This window comes from Coloeus monedula (assembly GCF_965178545.1).
Source record: "Coloeus monedula genome assembly, chromosome: 12".
Classification (NCBI taxonomy): Eukaryota; Metazoa; Chordata; class Aves; order Passeriformes; family Corvidae; genus Coloeus; species Coloeus monedula.
In genome coordinates this window covers 4480356-4495850 of record NC_138792.1, presented here as the reverse complement: position 1 = coordinate 4495850, position 15495 = coordinate 4480356, and the positions used below count along the sequence as shown (strand labels likewise).

The following is a 15495-nucleotide window of genomic DNA, read 5'->3' as shown; positions in this document are numbered from 1 at the left end:
TGCAGCCTGCCTGGCCCCCTCGGACCTGCTGCCACTGTGGGGGCTCAGTCAGTCCATCACATCATGGCTCAAGACACTGGAGAGCTGATTCTTGAGAGCAGTTTCACTTTGCTTCCAGTGTGCTGGGTCCAGCTCTTCTCAGGAAGGCAAGCTTTCAAGCTGCCACGCCGCTGCATTTGAAAACTTAAGAGATGGGGGCTCTGCTACATATTCTGAGGATTTCTCTAAAAGTTCTTGAAGCACAGTTGTCTGGTTTCTATTTTCAAGATAACACAACTTAAGAATTCAAGGAGCCTCTCATCCCATTTTCTGCTAGATTAATCTGCTAGATTAAGCAGCATTTGGTGTGCTGTCCACAATGCATTTAGTATTTGGTGTCTTATTCACAAGGATATATTTATTAATAGAGTCATTCCTGGTTTTCTTTCTGATAACCTCAGATACAACACTCTGCAAGTACCTCAGTACAAGCATTTTTAAAGCCCAATTTTAATTTCTGGTTTTTTGTCAGAATACTTCCAATTTTTCTTCAACATTGAAAATGAAGTGGACATTGGAGAACATCCTTCCTATCTGTGCATCATTCTAGGTAGCTCTTTTCCTCCCTGGCCCTCAAACATTAAGTCTGTGTTCGCTTGCTTCAACTTGCAATAAATTATTCCTTCCCCATGTGGCTGTAAACTCAGATGCTCATACTGAATAGTTTATCTGCTGTAATTCCACGGCCTTTTCAAAATCCTTACTTTTCCAGGATTTGCATCCCCACACTACTTGAGTAAGGCTGACACAGGATCTTGCACTGAAACTGTGTTTAAGCAAACATTAAGAGGAACCAGCCTTGTCAATCAATCCAATTGCTTTGCTTTCTGTGACTGCCCTGAATGCAGCATGGGCTAATACTTCACCAGTTTTTGTTTCATCTGCTAAATTTCATCATGCTTACTTTGACTTTATTGCCAAATGATCGATGAAGATGTTGAAGTCCTTGGGCTTAATATTGATTCCCACTGATGTCAAGCCATCTTGAAACATTCTCTTCAGTGTTTTTTCTTTGACAAGTGTGTTCTGAGATCTGCCAGCAAGACAGTTCCTAAGCCACGTGATGCATGGGCTTACTCATATGTTTGGAATGCTGATTTTATATGGCAATAATTCAAGTTAGGTGAATTAATGAAGTCCCCATGGGAAAAGGGGAAACAGTGCAACTATTTCTAAAATGGGTAGAAAGGAGGACCCTGGAAATCACTGAACTCTGCTGTGCCTAGGAAGATCATGGAACAGATCCTTCTAGAAGCTGTGCTGAGGCACATGGAGGACAGGAGGTGACCACATAGCCAGCACAGTTGCACCAGGGCAAGTCCTGTCTGACCAACTTAGTTGTCTTCCTCAAGGCAGTGACCACATCAGTGGAGAAGTAAAGAGCTACGGGTGTCATCTCTCTGAACTTTTGTAAAGCCTTTGGCACAGTTCCCCACAACATCCTTCTCTCTCCTTCATCCTTCTGGAAAAACACTACAGCTGCTGGCTGGACCGTTTGGTGGATGAGGAATTTGGTTAGATGGTTGCATCCAGAAGGTAGTGGCCAAAGGTTCAATGTCCAGATGGAGATCAGTGACAAGTGGTGACCCTCAGGGGCCTGTCCTGGGACCAGGATTGTTTAACATCTTCATCAAGGACACAGCGGATCAAGAGCACCCTCAACAAGTTTTCAGATGATACCAAGCTGAGTTGTGCTTGGTCAAGGGCCAAGGGAGGGGATTCTGCCTCTCTGCTCCACTCTGGTGAGACCCCACCTGCAGTGCTGCCTCCAGCTCTGGGGTCCCCAGCACAGGAAGGACAAGGACCTGTCGGAGTGAGTCCAGAGGAGGACCACAAAAATGACCAGAGTGTTGGAACAGTTCTCCTATCAAGAAAGGCTGAGAGTTGGGTTTATTCAGCTTGGAGAACAGAAGGCTCTGGGGAGACCTTATTGTGGCCTTTCAATACTTAAAGGGGGCTTATAAGCAAGATGGGGACACACATTTTAGCAGTCTGCTGCAACAGGACAAGGGGTAATAGTTTTCGTTTAAAAGAGAGCATATTTAGATTAGCTATAAAGAAGTCTTTTTCAATGAGGATGATGAAACACTGGCACAGGTTGCCCAGAGAGGTGGTAGGTGCCCTAACCCTGGAAATATTCAAGGTCAGATTGGACAGGGCTCTGAGCAACCTGATCTAGTTGAAGATGTCCCTGCTCACTGCAAGGGAGGTTGGACCAGATGACATCTAAAGGTCCCTTTCAACCCTAACTGTTCTGTGATTCTAGTCTTATGAAGTCTACAACTCTAAAAGCTCTACAGCTACACTACCCACACTATTTGTGACCTCAGTGAAGGATTACATCAAGAATTCATAAAAAACCCAAACAAACAAACAAAAAGAAACCCACCAAAAAACCCCAACCAACCAAATGCCCCCCACCCACTCACCCCCCCCCCCCCCAAAAACCAAATCCCAAAACAAAATGCTGCAACTGCTAGTAACTAACTCTTACCTCTAGATTCTCTATGTTTTCTCAGTTGCCCAAGACACGTCCTGGCCTAAGTTTCTCATGTCTTCCTGGCTGCTACTTTGTTCTTTGACAACTGTACAAAACTAATATTCTTGAAGTTGCCTATGAATACCACAGACATCTCACATACACTGAAACTTAACATCAGAAGATTAAAAATCACCAGTCAAGCCTTTGAGGATTATTAAACAAGAGGTATCCAGGCCTGTTACTTGTAAATTTTTAGACAACACATCCTGGAAGACTTATGTTTCTCGGTGACACCTGGCTGAGAGGGCAGCTCTGCCCCTTTCCACCCAGCTATCAGGTGTGCACTGTGCTTTGCTGGCTTACTTGTGCTTTTGCTTGTGCTCTCATAAGGCCACTCTATCTCAAACCACTCATGCAGCACAGCTCTGCACTGCCCTCCTGCTGGGCATAACCTGATAGACAGGAGTGAATTATAGCCCGCCTTATCCCAATGGAGGATGGGGGAGATAGGGCCAAGACAGATTTGAGCAATTACAGTCACTGCAACTCCTCAAGAGACTTTCTTAGGAACCCTCCCTGAGGAGCTCCAGGAAGGTGGAGCCTCTGCTAAGTGTGAAAAGAGGCATGAGCTCCATGGCCCAGCCCATCATGAAGAATATTTCAGTACCTGGAATTTGGTCCAGCAGCTGGGGCTGCAGAACTGGTAGACAACCCGGTCTGTCTTGTTGTAATAGCAGGGTTCAGATAAACTCTTTCTGCAGAAGCTGCAGGGTCTAGGGGGACCTGATGAAACAGACAGGAATTGGTGAGGGCAGCAGCACAGGATGTGGGACTGGTTTCTGAGGATGGCATGCAAGCTACTCACTCATCCTCAGTCTGTCAAGTTATTATCAAAAAGCAAAGGACAAGAACACCAGGAAACTAAGAGCACCAGATTCTGCTAGGACAGAAATGTTAAACAGATGGAGAGCAGAGTGGTTCAAGGAAGCGACCCTGGCTCTATAGGAATTTGGACAAAATAGGCTGCAATACTTGTCCCATTCCTGGACACCCCAGTACTCCATGTAATGGAAAGGGCAATGCCAGCACAGCCCAGCACTACAACTGCTCCCTGCATTCTCAAGAACAGCAATGTACACTACCCTCTGTATTAAGATGTCTACATGCTGCAAGGGTTCCTCCCTCTGCACTTCCACTTGTCTCACTGGACTCTTCCCCAGGCTTTTACCTTCTTTTCAGTCCCATCCACAAGCAATAAACAATACCAAGGAAGGAATTAAGAGTGGAGCGGTGATGATTCCCTCTACACAGGTGCTCTTACCAACTAAGCCTGACTGCTTCACTTTGTGGGAGGTAGTACAGCAAATGGAGCAGAACAGGCCCATCTTGCCACTGCGATCCACGTTGGGCAGCATGTCAAAGTTCTTGCACAGCGTCTTGCACCACATGCAGGGGTAGACCCGAGTGTTCTTCTGCAAACACAGAGCACAACAGAGCTTCCAGGAGGCCATCACAGCTGGCAAGGTTCAACTATCACATCCCACACCACTGCTGTATTCACCACAGGACTGCTCTCCTGCAGTGACCACCTTGTGCCAGGGATAGGCTCACAGTCTGCAGATTTAGTTGGTGGTAGCAAAAAAAGCTGCCTTTGGCACTTCAACTTCCCATTTCAAGGCTAGCCTGGCAGGAATACAGAGTTTGGCAATCCCTTCCAAGACAGTTAAGTGAAGACTGCTCAGGTGACAGAGGAACATATCCAGCCCAGCTTTGGGGAGACATCCAAAAGCCAGTCCACGCTAAGTGCATATACCAGTGTCACTCTACCATCAGCTCACTGACTTTCGGACCCATGCCTGGGTCCATGGTGGGCCCCATGCAGATTTAATCAATTCTGTTTGCCCGCTTCAAAGTTTCCCCACAGCAATCTTTTTAACTGCTTTGTTGCAATAGACCAAAGGGATTCAAGTCACCTGCTATTTAATAAAATGCCCTGTGCCACACCAAACAAAGTTGCTGCATGCCCACAGAGACCAGCCCCAGCCACCCCAGGCAGCAGCCTCCACACACCTTCTTGTAACTGTTGAGACATGCAGAGTTGCAAAAGCGTTTTTGCTGGCCTTCATGGAAGAGGTACTCCAGGGGCAAGCCCTTGTTGTAGATATAAAGTCCACAGCTGTCACAGCAGTTCGTTTTCAGCCCCTTGGTGGCCCGGAACTTGGTGAAGCAGGCGTCACTGCAGATGCGGTGAACCATGTTCCCATTGCTGACCTCGTGCTGGATCTGCAGAGACATCACTGCTGTCATTCCCCAAACCACCACGGGCCTCCTTCCAGTGCAGCTGTATCACTACAAGCACAGCCCTTGGGATAACAGGCACTAAAACTCTGGGAAGTGCCATACTGGAAGCTGGTGTGGACTCAGGGTGGCCTCCCTCACCAAAAGTCAGCGGAGTAACCAGGAGAGCAGAGTGGCAGGAAGCAGTGAGCCTCAGGGCAAGGAGAAGCTTGGGAGTGAGCCCAAGCCAGCTCAGGGGCTGAGGCCTCACATCACAGGAAAATGCCCTGGTCTTGACCAAGACTAAGTGCTGCGGGTCCTAAGCACTTCATCCAGGGCATGGGAAGAACAAGGGATTTGTTTACCTCGCCAGGTTTGTGGCAAACACTGCAGCGGCTGGTGTCCGAGGGATCTGCAGACTGAGGTGCTGGTCTGTGCTGCTGGGCCTCGTAGAGGGAAAGGCAGACAGAGGTGCAGAACTCATGGAAAGAGCCACCTGAACCAATCTGGGCAACCACAGAGTCCTTGGTGTTCCAGATCTCCCTGGGGATCAGGAGAGGATGGGTTAGTGCAGGGACATATGAGTCCTGCCACAGAGAGACAGGATGGCTCACTGCAATGCACAGGACTTTCTGGTGTCCCAAAAAGCTGGCAAGAACTGTCTCACAGCAGCTTCTGTCCTGGCCCAGAGGAGTGGTGTCTGAAGACAGAGCATGCAGGAGGTTGTTTTGAGGGGAGGCTGGAATATGGGGCACTAAGTCCAGGGACAGGCAGGGAATAGCATGAATGTGAAGGGAGTGTAGGGAGCATGGGATAGGTAGTGTGTGAAAGAAGACATGGGGCAGCAGCTGGAAGTGGGCAGGAGTAATGTGGGTGAACAAGGGCCATAGGAAGGGGACTGGCAGGGAGTGCTGTGGAGCAGGTGAGTGGGGTCACAAGCATGGGAGCACAGAGGAAAGGGGAATGAACACGCACTTTTTGCAGAAGGTGCATATCTTCTTGCCGGGTGGTTTTTTTGAGAAGGTGGTGAGACAGGAGCTGGAGCAGAAGAGCTGAGGAAGCCCTTTTCGCTGGTAGGCAGTCTGGCCCTTCTGCAGCGGGGTCCGGCAGTTGGCACACGTCATCTTGGTGAAGGTGGAGCGGGCGGCTCGCTGGGCCATCTGAGTGCGCAGGGACATCCGAGTGGAGCGCCGGGTACGGAAAGGAACGAAATCCTCGTCGTTGGGATCATCCACCATTGCATCAGAGTCCTCGTCAGAGACCGGAACTGCAAAGCAGCAGAGGAAGATCAAAAACCCCTCATTAGGAAGTGAGAAACTCTGCCATGAGACACACGCTGGGATTTTCTGAGTCACCTTTCTAGAGTCCCTCTATGTACTTTGTTCTTGTCTGGGTGGAATGATAAAGGGACCCTTAAAAGAAATTCTGTTGTAACGGGAGATGAATCAAGAGGTCTTTAAACAAACCAGGCTTAAATACAATTCCTCTCTAGGAAGTCATGATATGCCAAGGTTGAGCAGAAGCCCAGAGTGTGAACTTCTATCCTATAAGAACTGTTAGATCTAAAAGGAAACAAGCTGATCATCACATTCTAGCGCAGGCAGGCAATAAAGGAGCAACACACAAATACTAGAGAATGGCAGGGAATATCTCAAAAGAACAGAGACTTTGTGTACTTCTCCAGGAAAATCCCCAAGATGCAACCTTCCTTCAGACAGCCAGCTGTCATACAGAGAAAGGAAGAAAGCTCCTGGGTGAGGAGATGGAAGATGGATTTCCTGGGAACACCCCCGAGTCTCATCCTGCTACTTAGTGCTTGGTGCCCACACACCACTGTAAAAATACAACACTCCCTGCTTTGACCTAAGTGCCCTGAGAAAGCAAGGAACGTACCCCAGGATTTGTGGGCTCAAAGGACTTGTCCTGTGTAGAAGGGAAGTCTGCACAAAGGTTCCAGAGTTCCCACTGTACTCACACCATAAACCACCTGCCCACAATGGAGCTGGGCCATTCCCTCTGGCTGAAAACAGGCATTGGCCAACCCCAGTTACTCACTGCTCTCAGAGGAGTTCACAGTTTCAGGCCTGGCAGTTTCTGATCTTCTAGGTCGTTCGCTTCTTTTCTGCTCCTAGAAGACATTCAGAAAATAGTTAGGCTAACTATCAGCTAGGACAACCATGCATAAATATCCCAGATTATGGTGAAGTTCCAACTTCTGGGATTTGGCTTCCCAATACCTAGGCTGAAAACAGATAAAACTCCATGGATACCTGATCAGAGTTGGCAAGACAGAGGAGACAGGGAAGTAGACTTATGAGAACAACATTTCAGCTGGGGATAGCAGGGACACACTGCAGCCACATTACAGCATAGTGGCAGTGCACAGGGATCATTCTGTCACAAGAGTCATGCAAACTCCTTTCCAGAGGGGTGACAAGACAGCCAGTATCCCTCACAGAGTCTGACAACAGCCAGCCACGCTCTATGCTCCTGTACCATACGTACTTGACTGCATTATCCTCACCTTCTCAGCTGGCAGCTCGCTTCCCTTCCCAGACAGGCTTTCTCCTGGAACAGAAGCACAGAAGAAGCTTGCATCTAGCATCTTGTTTTTCTCCAAGAGAGCAGCACAGGTGTTCTCCAAACGCAGTCACCCTTTGGGTCAGTCAGCACATGAAGCCTCAGCCTGCTCTGGCTACCAAGTACAGTTCTGGTGGTGGAAGGCTCCTAAACCCACCACCTGTAGTTGCAGACCCAAACACGCGGCTTGGGAGGAGCCTGTAAGGGGGACACCTCCCTGCATAGGGGAGGCAGGCTGGGTGGGCAGTTACCTCCAACTGCTTCTGACCAAGACTAAGCACCTCCTGGGGATGGCCAGCCTGGGCAGAGGTACTTCACCTCTTGGAAACACTTGCTGGTGACCTTCAGTTCCAGCAAAGACTCCAGAGATGAAGAGTGTGAGTTAAGCTGATGTGCAGCCACAGCTTTACTGGGGAAGCTCCTTGCTTCCACAAGCACCAAAAATCAGTTAAAGCCATGAAAGACGGAGCTGGAGCTTGTGCACACCAGAACATTAGCCCCTTTACACAAGAGGCTTTACCCAAATCTAGACCATCAGAAGAGCTGGCTATTTCCACAGCAGAGGATGAGCTGGAGGGTAAAGCAGACTCCAGCTTCAACAGTGTGTAGCTGGATGACCTCCTGAGCAAAAGGAAGCCAAGTTCTGCTGAGCAAACAACTTACCTGTTGGTGGTAAGGCTTCCTGTGCTTTGAGTACACTGTTTTCTTTAAGTGAGTTCTTCCCATTAGCATCCCCTTCCTCTGCCCGGCTTTCCTCCACAGGCTCAGGGGGCAAAGCTGCAGTTCTGTTGTCTGGGCTCAGTTCCACCTCTGCCTCCCCTGCCAGCCCTTCCCTCTGCACAGGTGAGCTTTTCCTTGGTGCCTTCAACTTCATCTTTTTTGTTTGTTTAAGACTGAGTTGGGGTGGGGGGGGCATTGTGGGACTCGAGGACTGTGCTGTGGTTTCTTCCGTGGCTGAGGCACTGCTGAGGTTCCTGGAGTCAGAGATGGGTTGTTGGGGTGATTCAGGGGCATTGTCACCAGACAGTGCAGGAATAGCAGCAGCACCATCTTCCTTTACATCCCCAGAACAATTTTTTGGTGCATCCTCCCCTTCTTTCCCTGTTTCTGGACCAAGGGCTTCTCTAGACAGGGCAGAGGAGTCTGCCGGTCCACGTTCCATGCCCTGGGAAGGTTGTGCCTTACACAGCCCATCCAGAGCCTCTGGTTTACCTAGTTCCACCAAGTCAGAAGTTTTACCCAAGTCATCTAAGACATCAGGTTTCTCCAGCATATCCAATACAACAGGTTTATCTAGAACATGGTCATTTGATTTATTTAGCTCAGACAGGCTGTCTGCTTTCATTACAAGGTCCAAGTCCTCGTCTGTAGTCATTTGCTTGGATTGATCCCAGCCAGGGGGTTGAAGAACTGAAGCTTCCTGGGTAGAAGCTGTTTGGGAGCCCAGGAGATCTTCACCAAACTCCATGTCAGCAGGGAGATCACCAATGAGTGGTTTGTCAGGCAAGGACAGGGGGTCCAAAGATCCTGAAAATTCGCTGGAATCCATTTAGAAGATGGGAACTGGAAATGAGAGAGAGACTTGCAAGTTAATGAAAAGCAGTCTAACACAGAACATGAACTGCCCACTCTTCTGAGCACTGCTGGAGTAAAACAAGGCCCAGGAATGCTGCCAGGCCATAACCAGGATACCAGACACCAGCAGGTCAACCACCTCTCCTTGTGAGGGTACAAAAGTCAGCAGCAGTGTACAGTAGTTCGGTACAACAGACCTTTGGGAACTCTACAGCCCTCACACACCTCACCACAGCACAGCGAAGAGACTGGCTTATGCTAAATAACACAGTGGGGTATGAGAAATGACTTGAGCACCAATTCAGGAGGCTCTTCCTCCCTGCCTTCTTCCCTATCCAAATAATCTGGTCTGTCCTTTCTCCTGATCTGTTCTTACGGAGCTAACACATCTTTAATTTTTAAAATACCTTTTTTCTCTTGAACACAGAGGTAGAAATAACTCCTTTGAAGCCCTGAAGTCTGAGTCTTAACAAGACACAGGATGACAAGATGCATTAATCTTGTAAGAAGACAGATATAAACAATGTTGTAGTGTAACTACAGCTACTGCATAGCCCCATAACTACGTGGGCTAATATTCAGACATGGAACGAACAAAAGCTTAAGTTAGAACTAGGAGGAGTTCTGGAGAGTGGCAAGAAGAAAGGTGGTAAAGCTCTGACATTAAAAGCAGTCATAAGAAGAACAAGTAGTAAGGTAGACACAAGCATGCAGTGCAGAGTCAGGAAAAAAGACCAGTGTGACTTTGCAGGGCACAAATAGTACACTTGAATAGGAAGGTGTGATGCAGACAGCCAACCTCAGAGGTAAAGTTACAGCCCAGCTCCTCATGGTCGACATTATCATAAGACAGAAAGGTCAAGACTTTGTGATGAGGCAAGTAATGTGGTCTAAAACTGAATTAAATCCACACAAGGAAATAATGGCTGACAAACCCAAAGAGGGAAAGGGAGCAGGACCTGGAGTCTGCAAGTGGTAAGGCAGTGTAAGACTTGAAGTAACATCATGTCCCCAAACAGGCTCTAAGCAGACACTACAAAAAAAGGCACTAGAATCAAATGCTGTGGCAACAACCTATCCCTCCCCATCAGAGTAATTCAGATTCTAAATTTAGCACTGTTTTAATCTCTGAATGAGAAGACTCAGTACTCTTGTCTATTTGGGCTTACAGTGGGCATAACTCATATACATCAGTGAAGGAGGAAGCCTGAAATAGTTTCACTGATGATGGCTGCTTAATTCTTTTTTTATATCCTTCCCTCTGAAAGGACAACCAAGTTCTCACTCACAAATGGTTTGCTCAGAAGTAAACAGAACATACTTGGACAGAGAATGTACCCAACTTCTGAAACTTATTCAAGCAGGAATTTAAGGAAATCATACCCAACAACTGGATTTCAAAGCCACTGCCTCCTTATTTTATCGAAATACACAGTAATGTTTTCTGTTTCCTGGTGGCAGATAAAGCACTGTTCCCACAATCACAAACAGAAACTGAAGCAAATGTAATCTTTAGAAATGCTCAGCAAGCTCCACCCCTCAGGACTTTGGCGTTTCTGTTCACTTTAGTTACAAGATGAGACAAAACTTTAGAATAAGCCAATTCCAGAGCAATACAGGATCTAATACATGCTTTAGTGTGGCTGACAGAAATAAGAACAAAGTGAAATAGAAACAAAGACATCTGAAAGAAAGGTCCCAAGGATTTGAAGCAGATGAGAACCCTCCCAAGATGATAAACACAGTTTTTTTTTCCTGCTGCTCAGAATATGAACAATGTCTCCTGCTCAAAGATATCCCCCACCCAGATTCAGAGACAGACAGCAGACCCTACAATAATAAGCAAAAAAACCTCAAGGCATCCAGATAAAGAAGGAAATTTATTTATAGGTTTATTTAACAGAGGTAACATGCCCCTCAGAATCACCTCAGACACTTTGCACCAAGTCTGCCATAAACCTCTAAGGTGATACTCCTAAAGTATTTGCCACTTTCAGCTGGCCTAGTCTTTGCTTGGTAGAAATAGACCCTGGAAATATTGGAGCATTAGAAATCCATTTGGGCATTCCCTCTCAGAGGATAATGCAAGCAACAATCTATGAACTTGTTGTGCAACTCATGTGCTCTACAAGTGGACCAAAGGCATCTGGTTTAACAGTGTACACCTTAACACTGCTTTCAAACTTTGGGCATCACAATGCAAGACAAAACTCTGACTTAATGGCAACGTCCTTGACCAACAGAAAAGTCCTAGAGAGAACAAGTATTCTGCAGATTAAGGCAACTCCAAACTACTGGGATGTGGCTGGGACAGGCCTTTCTGCAGAGGCAAGGCTGCAGTAAGAGCACTTGCTCGCATGCTCTGACTGGAAGCACAGCGCTCAGCCCCTGTGCTCGAGGGTCCTGTCCCCTCTCATCAGCTCTGTCTGAATCCTCCCAGCAGAAAAGCTCACACGTTCTGCTGAAGGAACCAAAACCTCTTCTTAGGATGTGCAAAGCTAAGGACTGCTGCAAAAGGACCATGTACTCAAATATCCTGTTCCTATTCACACCAAGAATGGATACCTGGTGAGAGAGTGTAAGAAACACAACTAACAGGATGTTCCTCTTCAGCACATCCTCCAATCAAGGACTCAGCTGCTGAAGAACCACTTGGCTTGAGCTGCACTGACAATGTCCCTGTTAAGAGTCTGTACTGGGCAAATCCTCTGTGAATCTGCCTAATCCCACTTTGAACCAGTTTATACTTTGGACCTCCTAAAATTCCAGTGGTTTTAAGTTCTGCGTCTTAACATTTTGTTTTCAAAAGTATTTTTCTTTTGTTTATTTTCAACCCCTGCAGCAGAGCTCCAAGGTGATACAGAGCAGATGAACGCCAACTCTTGATGTATTTAGAAGAATGTGGAAAAGCTGATGGAGTTAAGAGTTGAGGCTGGACCCAAGGTGATGCTGACAAACAGTCTGAGTGGGAAAGCACGGAATGTCCCTGACAATGAATTCTTTATAGTGGCTTTCAACTACCAGCTGATAAGGATGAGGAAGGCAGCTCTCAAAACAGGAAAGAATGGTATTTTCCAGTTCTGTGGGTTGCTCTGAAATCAAACTCAACCTAAAGAAATTAGAGCTGCTCAGCTGCAGCAAGGTAAGAAGCTCTACTTCTGTTTGCCCCAGGCAGTCAGATTCGTCTGGGCCTTCTGCTAAGCTTCACAGTGAGTTAAGCTGCAAACAGAGCATGCACTTTATCTCTGGTAAAGTCTTTTCTCACTTTCTACAGCAGAAGCAGAATAGCTTATTGTTTCTGGCAGATGCTGAAATGATCCACCACAAGTCATGGCCTCTCTTATTCCAGGACCAGCAAATGCACAGCTCAGTCACTAGGGTTTGGTCACTGGTCTGCTTGAAATCTTCCTCTTTTCCAGCCACATAACTGACAGCAAGAAGAGTACACTGCAACATGACTTGGCCAAAGCAAGAGGAGGTGGTGTGCTGAAATCCCGCACTTCACAGCAGACACGACTGCTCCATTTGGAAACTCCTTACTTAGGAATAAGTACTCCCTGGAGTATTCAGTAACAGATATATTCTTGGAAAGAACAAATTGAAGGAGCAAAGCCTCTTCCACAACAGCCTGCAGCAGAATGCTTCCCAGGTAGCGTGCAAGCGTTTCCAGAGGAGTGATGGGACAGCTGAAGGTCCTCCCCAGGTGTGCTGGACTGGCACAGAACACGACACTGACTGCCAAACCCAGTGCCTGTGGCTACCAGACCTGCCCAGCCCTTTCTGCCAAAGAGGGGGAACGTGGGATCTTCTCTCAGATCTGGAAGCTCAAAGTGCAACATCTCTGCCAGGACACGTCAGCACATCCAAGTTGACTACCTGGGACTTTATCCAGCTTATTAAAGACATCAGTGGTGCTGTAACTCAGGTAACCATTAGGAGGGGAATATGTGGCCCACCTACAGAAATGAGGATATACCATCAAACATTTAATTAAAAACAGACAGCAAGAAAAAATGCTGCTGTTACTCTCTCCCAATGAAATGAACATCTCAGAAGTCTTTACAGCCCACAAAAAAATCCCACAGCCATGCAGTTACTGCTTTCCTCTAGCAAAGGAACACCAACTGCTTGGGTATCTGTCCTGGACTTTTGTTCATGGACGTGGATTCAGATTTTCAATACTTTTGAAGGCTGAAGAATTATCTTCTTCACTATTAGAGATCATCTGAAATATGAAAATAATTAACTAGTAACTACAAAAGACACTTAAATCAACATTTTAGGCGCTTCTCATCTACAAGGCCTGTAAGACCTGAGCAGAGTTCTGGAATGAAGCTTCTAGTGTTTTGTGCCAAATTTTTGAATAAACAGTAACACCCAACCTAGAATTTCTCAACAAAAACAACAGCGTCCAATCAATAAAACATTAAGGAAGTAATATCATGTCCTACCAGCATGGTTTCAGTCAATGTATCCTCATTAACAATACTATACTTCGAGTGGTGAGTACAGCAAAAGCCAACTTCTCTGCTGTGACTTATCTCAGTTTATCTGGGCAGCTGATAGCTTTCTAAATTCAAGCACTGCAAACCTTTATTACATACTGGTTAACTCATTTCAACTCAAATGAATTTACAAAGAATCACCAGTAAACTAAGCACACTGCCACGGACCAGGTTTCAGTCCAGCCAAAATTCTCCAGAAAGGAGCAGAAAGGATTTTGTTACTTACTAGTGTTTTTGGAGAGGCAGCTATCTGAGCTGCAAACTCAGTCTCCAAAGAGCACAAAGCCCACTTGGTGACATGCAGTACAGTGCTACTTGCACACAGGACCATGTTAGACCATTACTGTCTCATTCTTGGGTACACTTGATAACAGTTATTGGAAGAGTTGAGATGTTTCAAATTAAAAAAATCTGACAGAGTGACACAAGAATCCCACTGTTTTATGAATCAGCCATGGTTTAGAAAACACCCTCCAGTGCTAAACTTACTTTGTTCACTGAAAAGAAATGGGGAGACATGACCCATCTCAAAAAAAAACACAAGGTAAGAAGATCTACAGCAGACAACTCCTTGGAGATACAGACAAATGCACACAAGGACGCAAAAAGCTGGAAATCAAAGTCAGACAAGCTCATAAACACATGATTATACAACTGACCATGGGATCTGTAAGCCCTCTGTGATTCTGAGGTTTTACATGCAGTGACTCACTCCAAGTCAGCTACAGCTCCTGCAGATGCCACTGGTCAAGTCCTTCAGCTTGTGCTTTGCAGGGAGGGTTTGGTGAACGTTGTCTCACCTCCAAATGTATTATTGGTTCTCAATCAGTGAAAACTGCAGCATCTTTCACCACATCCCCTTCAGGCCAGTCTTCACGTGTGACTGGGACTGTCTACAAAACAGGAACTGGTACACAGGGCAAAAAAGGGCCTTTCCAGAACATCACCAGCAGCATCAAGACTCCAGCAATTGTTTCTTGATAGTCCCAAACCCAGGAGAGATCACCACTAGATTTTTCTACAGTGAGAGCCCAAGCTCAGGGCTGCAGGCCTCAAATGGAGTATCACAGTCACCCTGAACCCAGAAAGCCTAAATCCTTCAGCACTGAGCAGCTGGTGCTGCAAAACACAACCACGAGTCTCCTGTAAATTCCTCAAAGGCAGGAATGACCAAACTGGATTTTGAGCTTGCATTCCAGAAACTTCACCTCAGTTTCAAGAAAGTGCAAGGAGGACAATTTTCAGAAATCTCACAGAACTGCCTGGAATTAGGTTTACCAGGAGACTCCCTGCAACACTTCAAATATAACTGACAACATTCCTCAATCTCGGCATCATCTGCTGCTAACCAGAGCAGTAAATGCTAAGACAGCCAACAGGAGCATCCTCATCCATCCAGAATGCCATCCTGGCAGCACTTTGAAATAGCTTGGATCCCCCCACATCTTGTAAGACCAGGATCCTCCCCAAGCACTAAGTGCCAAAGCTTTGCAACACAGAAAGGAGTAACAAGTCTAAGTTCACCCTTAGCAGCAATGCTATCTTGAGAGCAATTCAGCTTCAAGAACCAACTCCACTCAAGTCCAAGAGAAAATTCTCCTGGTGTTTGTACAGCCAAAATAGTGTTAAACACATGGGAAGGGGGTGAGTGGGTAAAAAAGCTTTGGAAGTACTATCAGAAGCACAACAAAAAGTGTGGTACAGCATGCTTGAGCAGTGTGTATCCAAAGTGCCTTAATGATATTAAGACAATGATTAAAAAAAGTAAAAGACCTGGAAGTGGTAAAAAACAGATGGTCATCACATCTCTCTACCTGTTGCCCAAATGCTGCAGGAAGGCATCAGAACACCTGACAAAGTTCTGGCACGTCCCACAAGCAGCTACAGACAAATGGAGAGGACAGCTGCATGGACAGCAGGTGACTCTCCAGAGGAGTGCTGCAGTCTGGGAACAGGCCACGGACTCCCTGGAGGTCCTCAAAACCCAACTGGACAAAGCCCTGAACAAGGCCTCAAGTCAGCTCTGCTGCAAGCAGG

At 46.7% G+C, this 15495-nt stretch overlaps 1 protein-coding gene across 2 annotated transcripts in view; it reads right to left on the bottom strand.

Annotated features, from left to right (window-relative positions):
* The window catches only part of ZMYM3 (zinc finger MYM-type containing 3), a 32464-nt gene that overhangs the window by 13487 nt on the left and 3482 nt on the right, over positions 1-15495 (bottom strand). Inside the window, exons 1-9 of one of the 2 annotated variants that reach the window (XM_082289256.1) lie at positions 14171-14342; positions 8042-8941; positions 7323-7366; positions 6854-6926; positions 5774-6065; positions 5164-5341; positions 4592-4804; positions 3843-3993; positions 3189-3304 (exon numbers count right to left, since the gene is read on the bottom strand). In XM_082289256.1, coding sequence (XP_082145382.1) covers positions 3189-3304; positions 3843-3993; positions 4592-4804; positions 5164-5341; positions 5774-6065; positions 6854-6926; positions 7323-7366; positions 8042-8927 — 1953 coding nt within the window. In that variant the 5' untranslated portion in view covers positions 8928-8941; positions 14171-14342. Of the gene's footprint in view, positions 1-3188; positions 3305-3842; positions 3994-4591; positions 4805-5163; positions 5342-5773; positions 6066-6853; positions 6927-7322; positions 7367-8041; positions 8942-14170; positions 14343-15495 lie in introns of those variants that run through there. The other variant, XM_082289257.1, reaches the window with a different exon arrangement.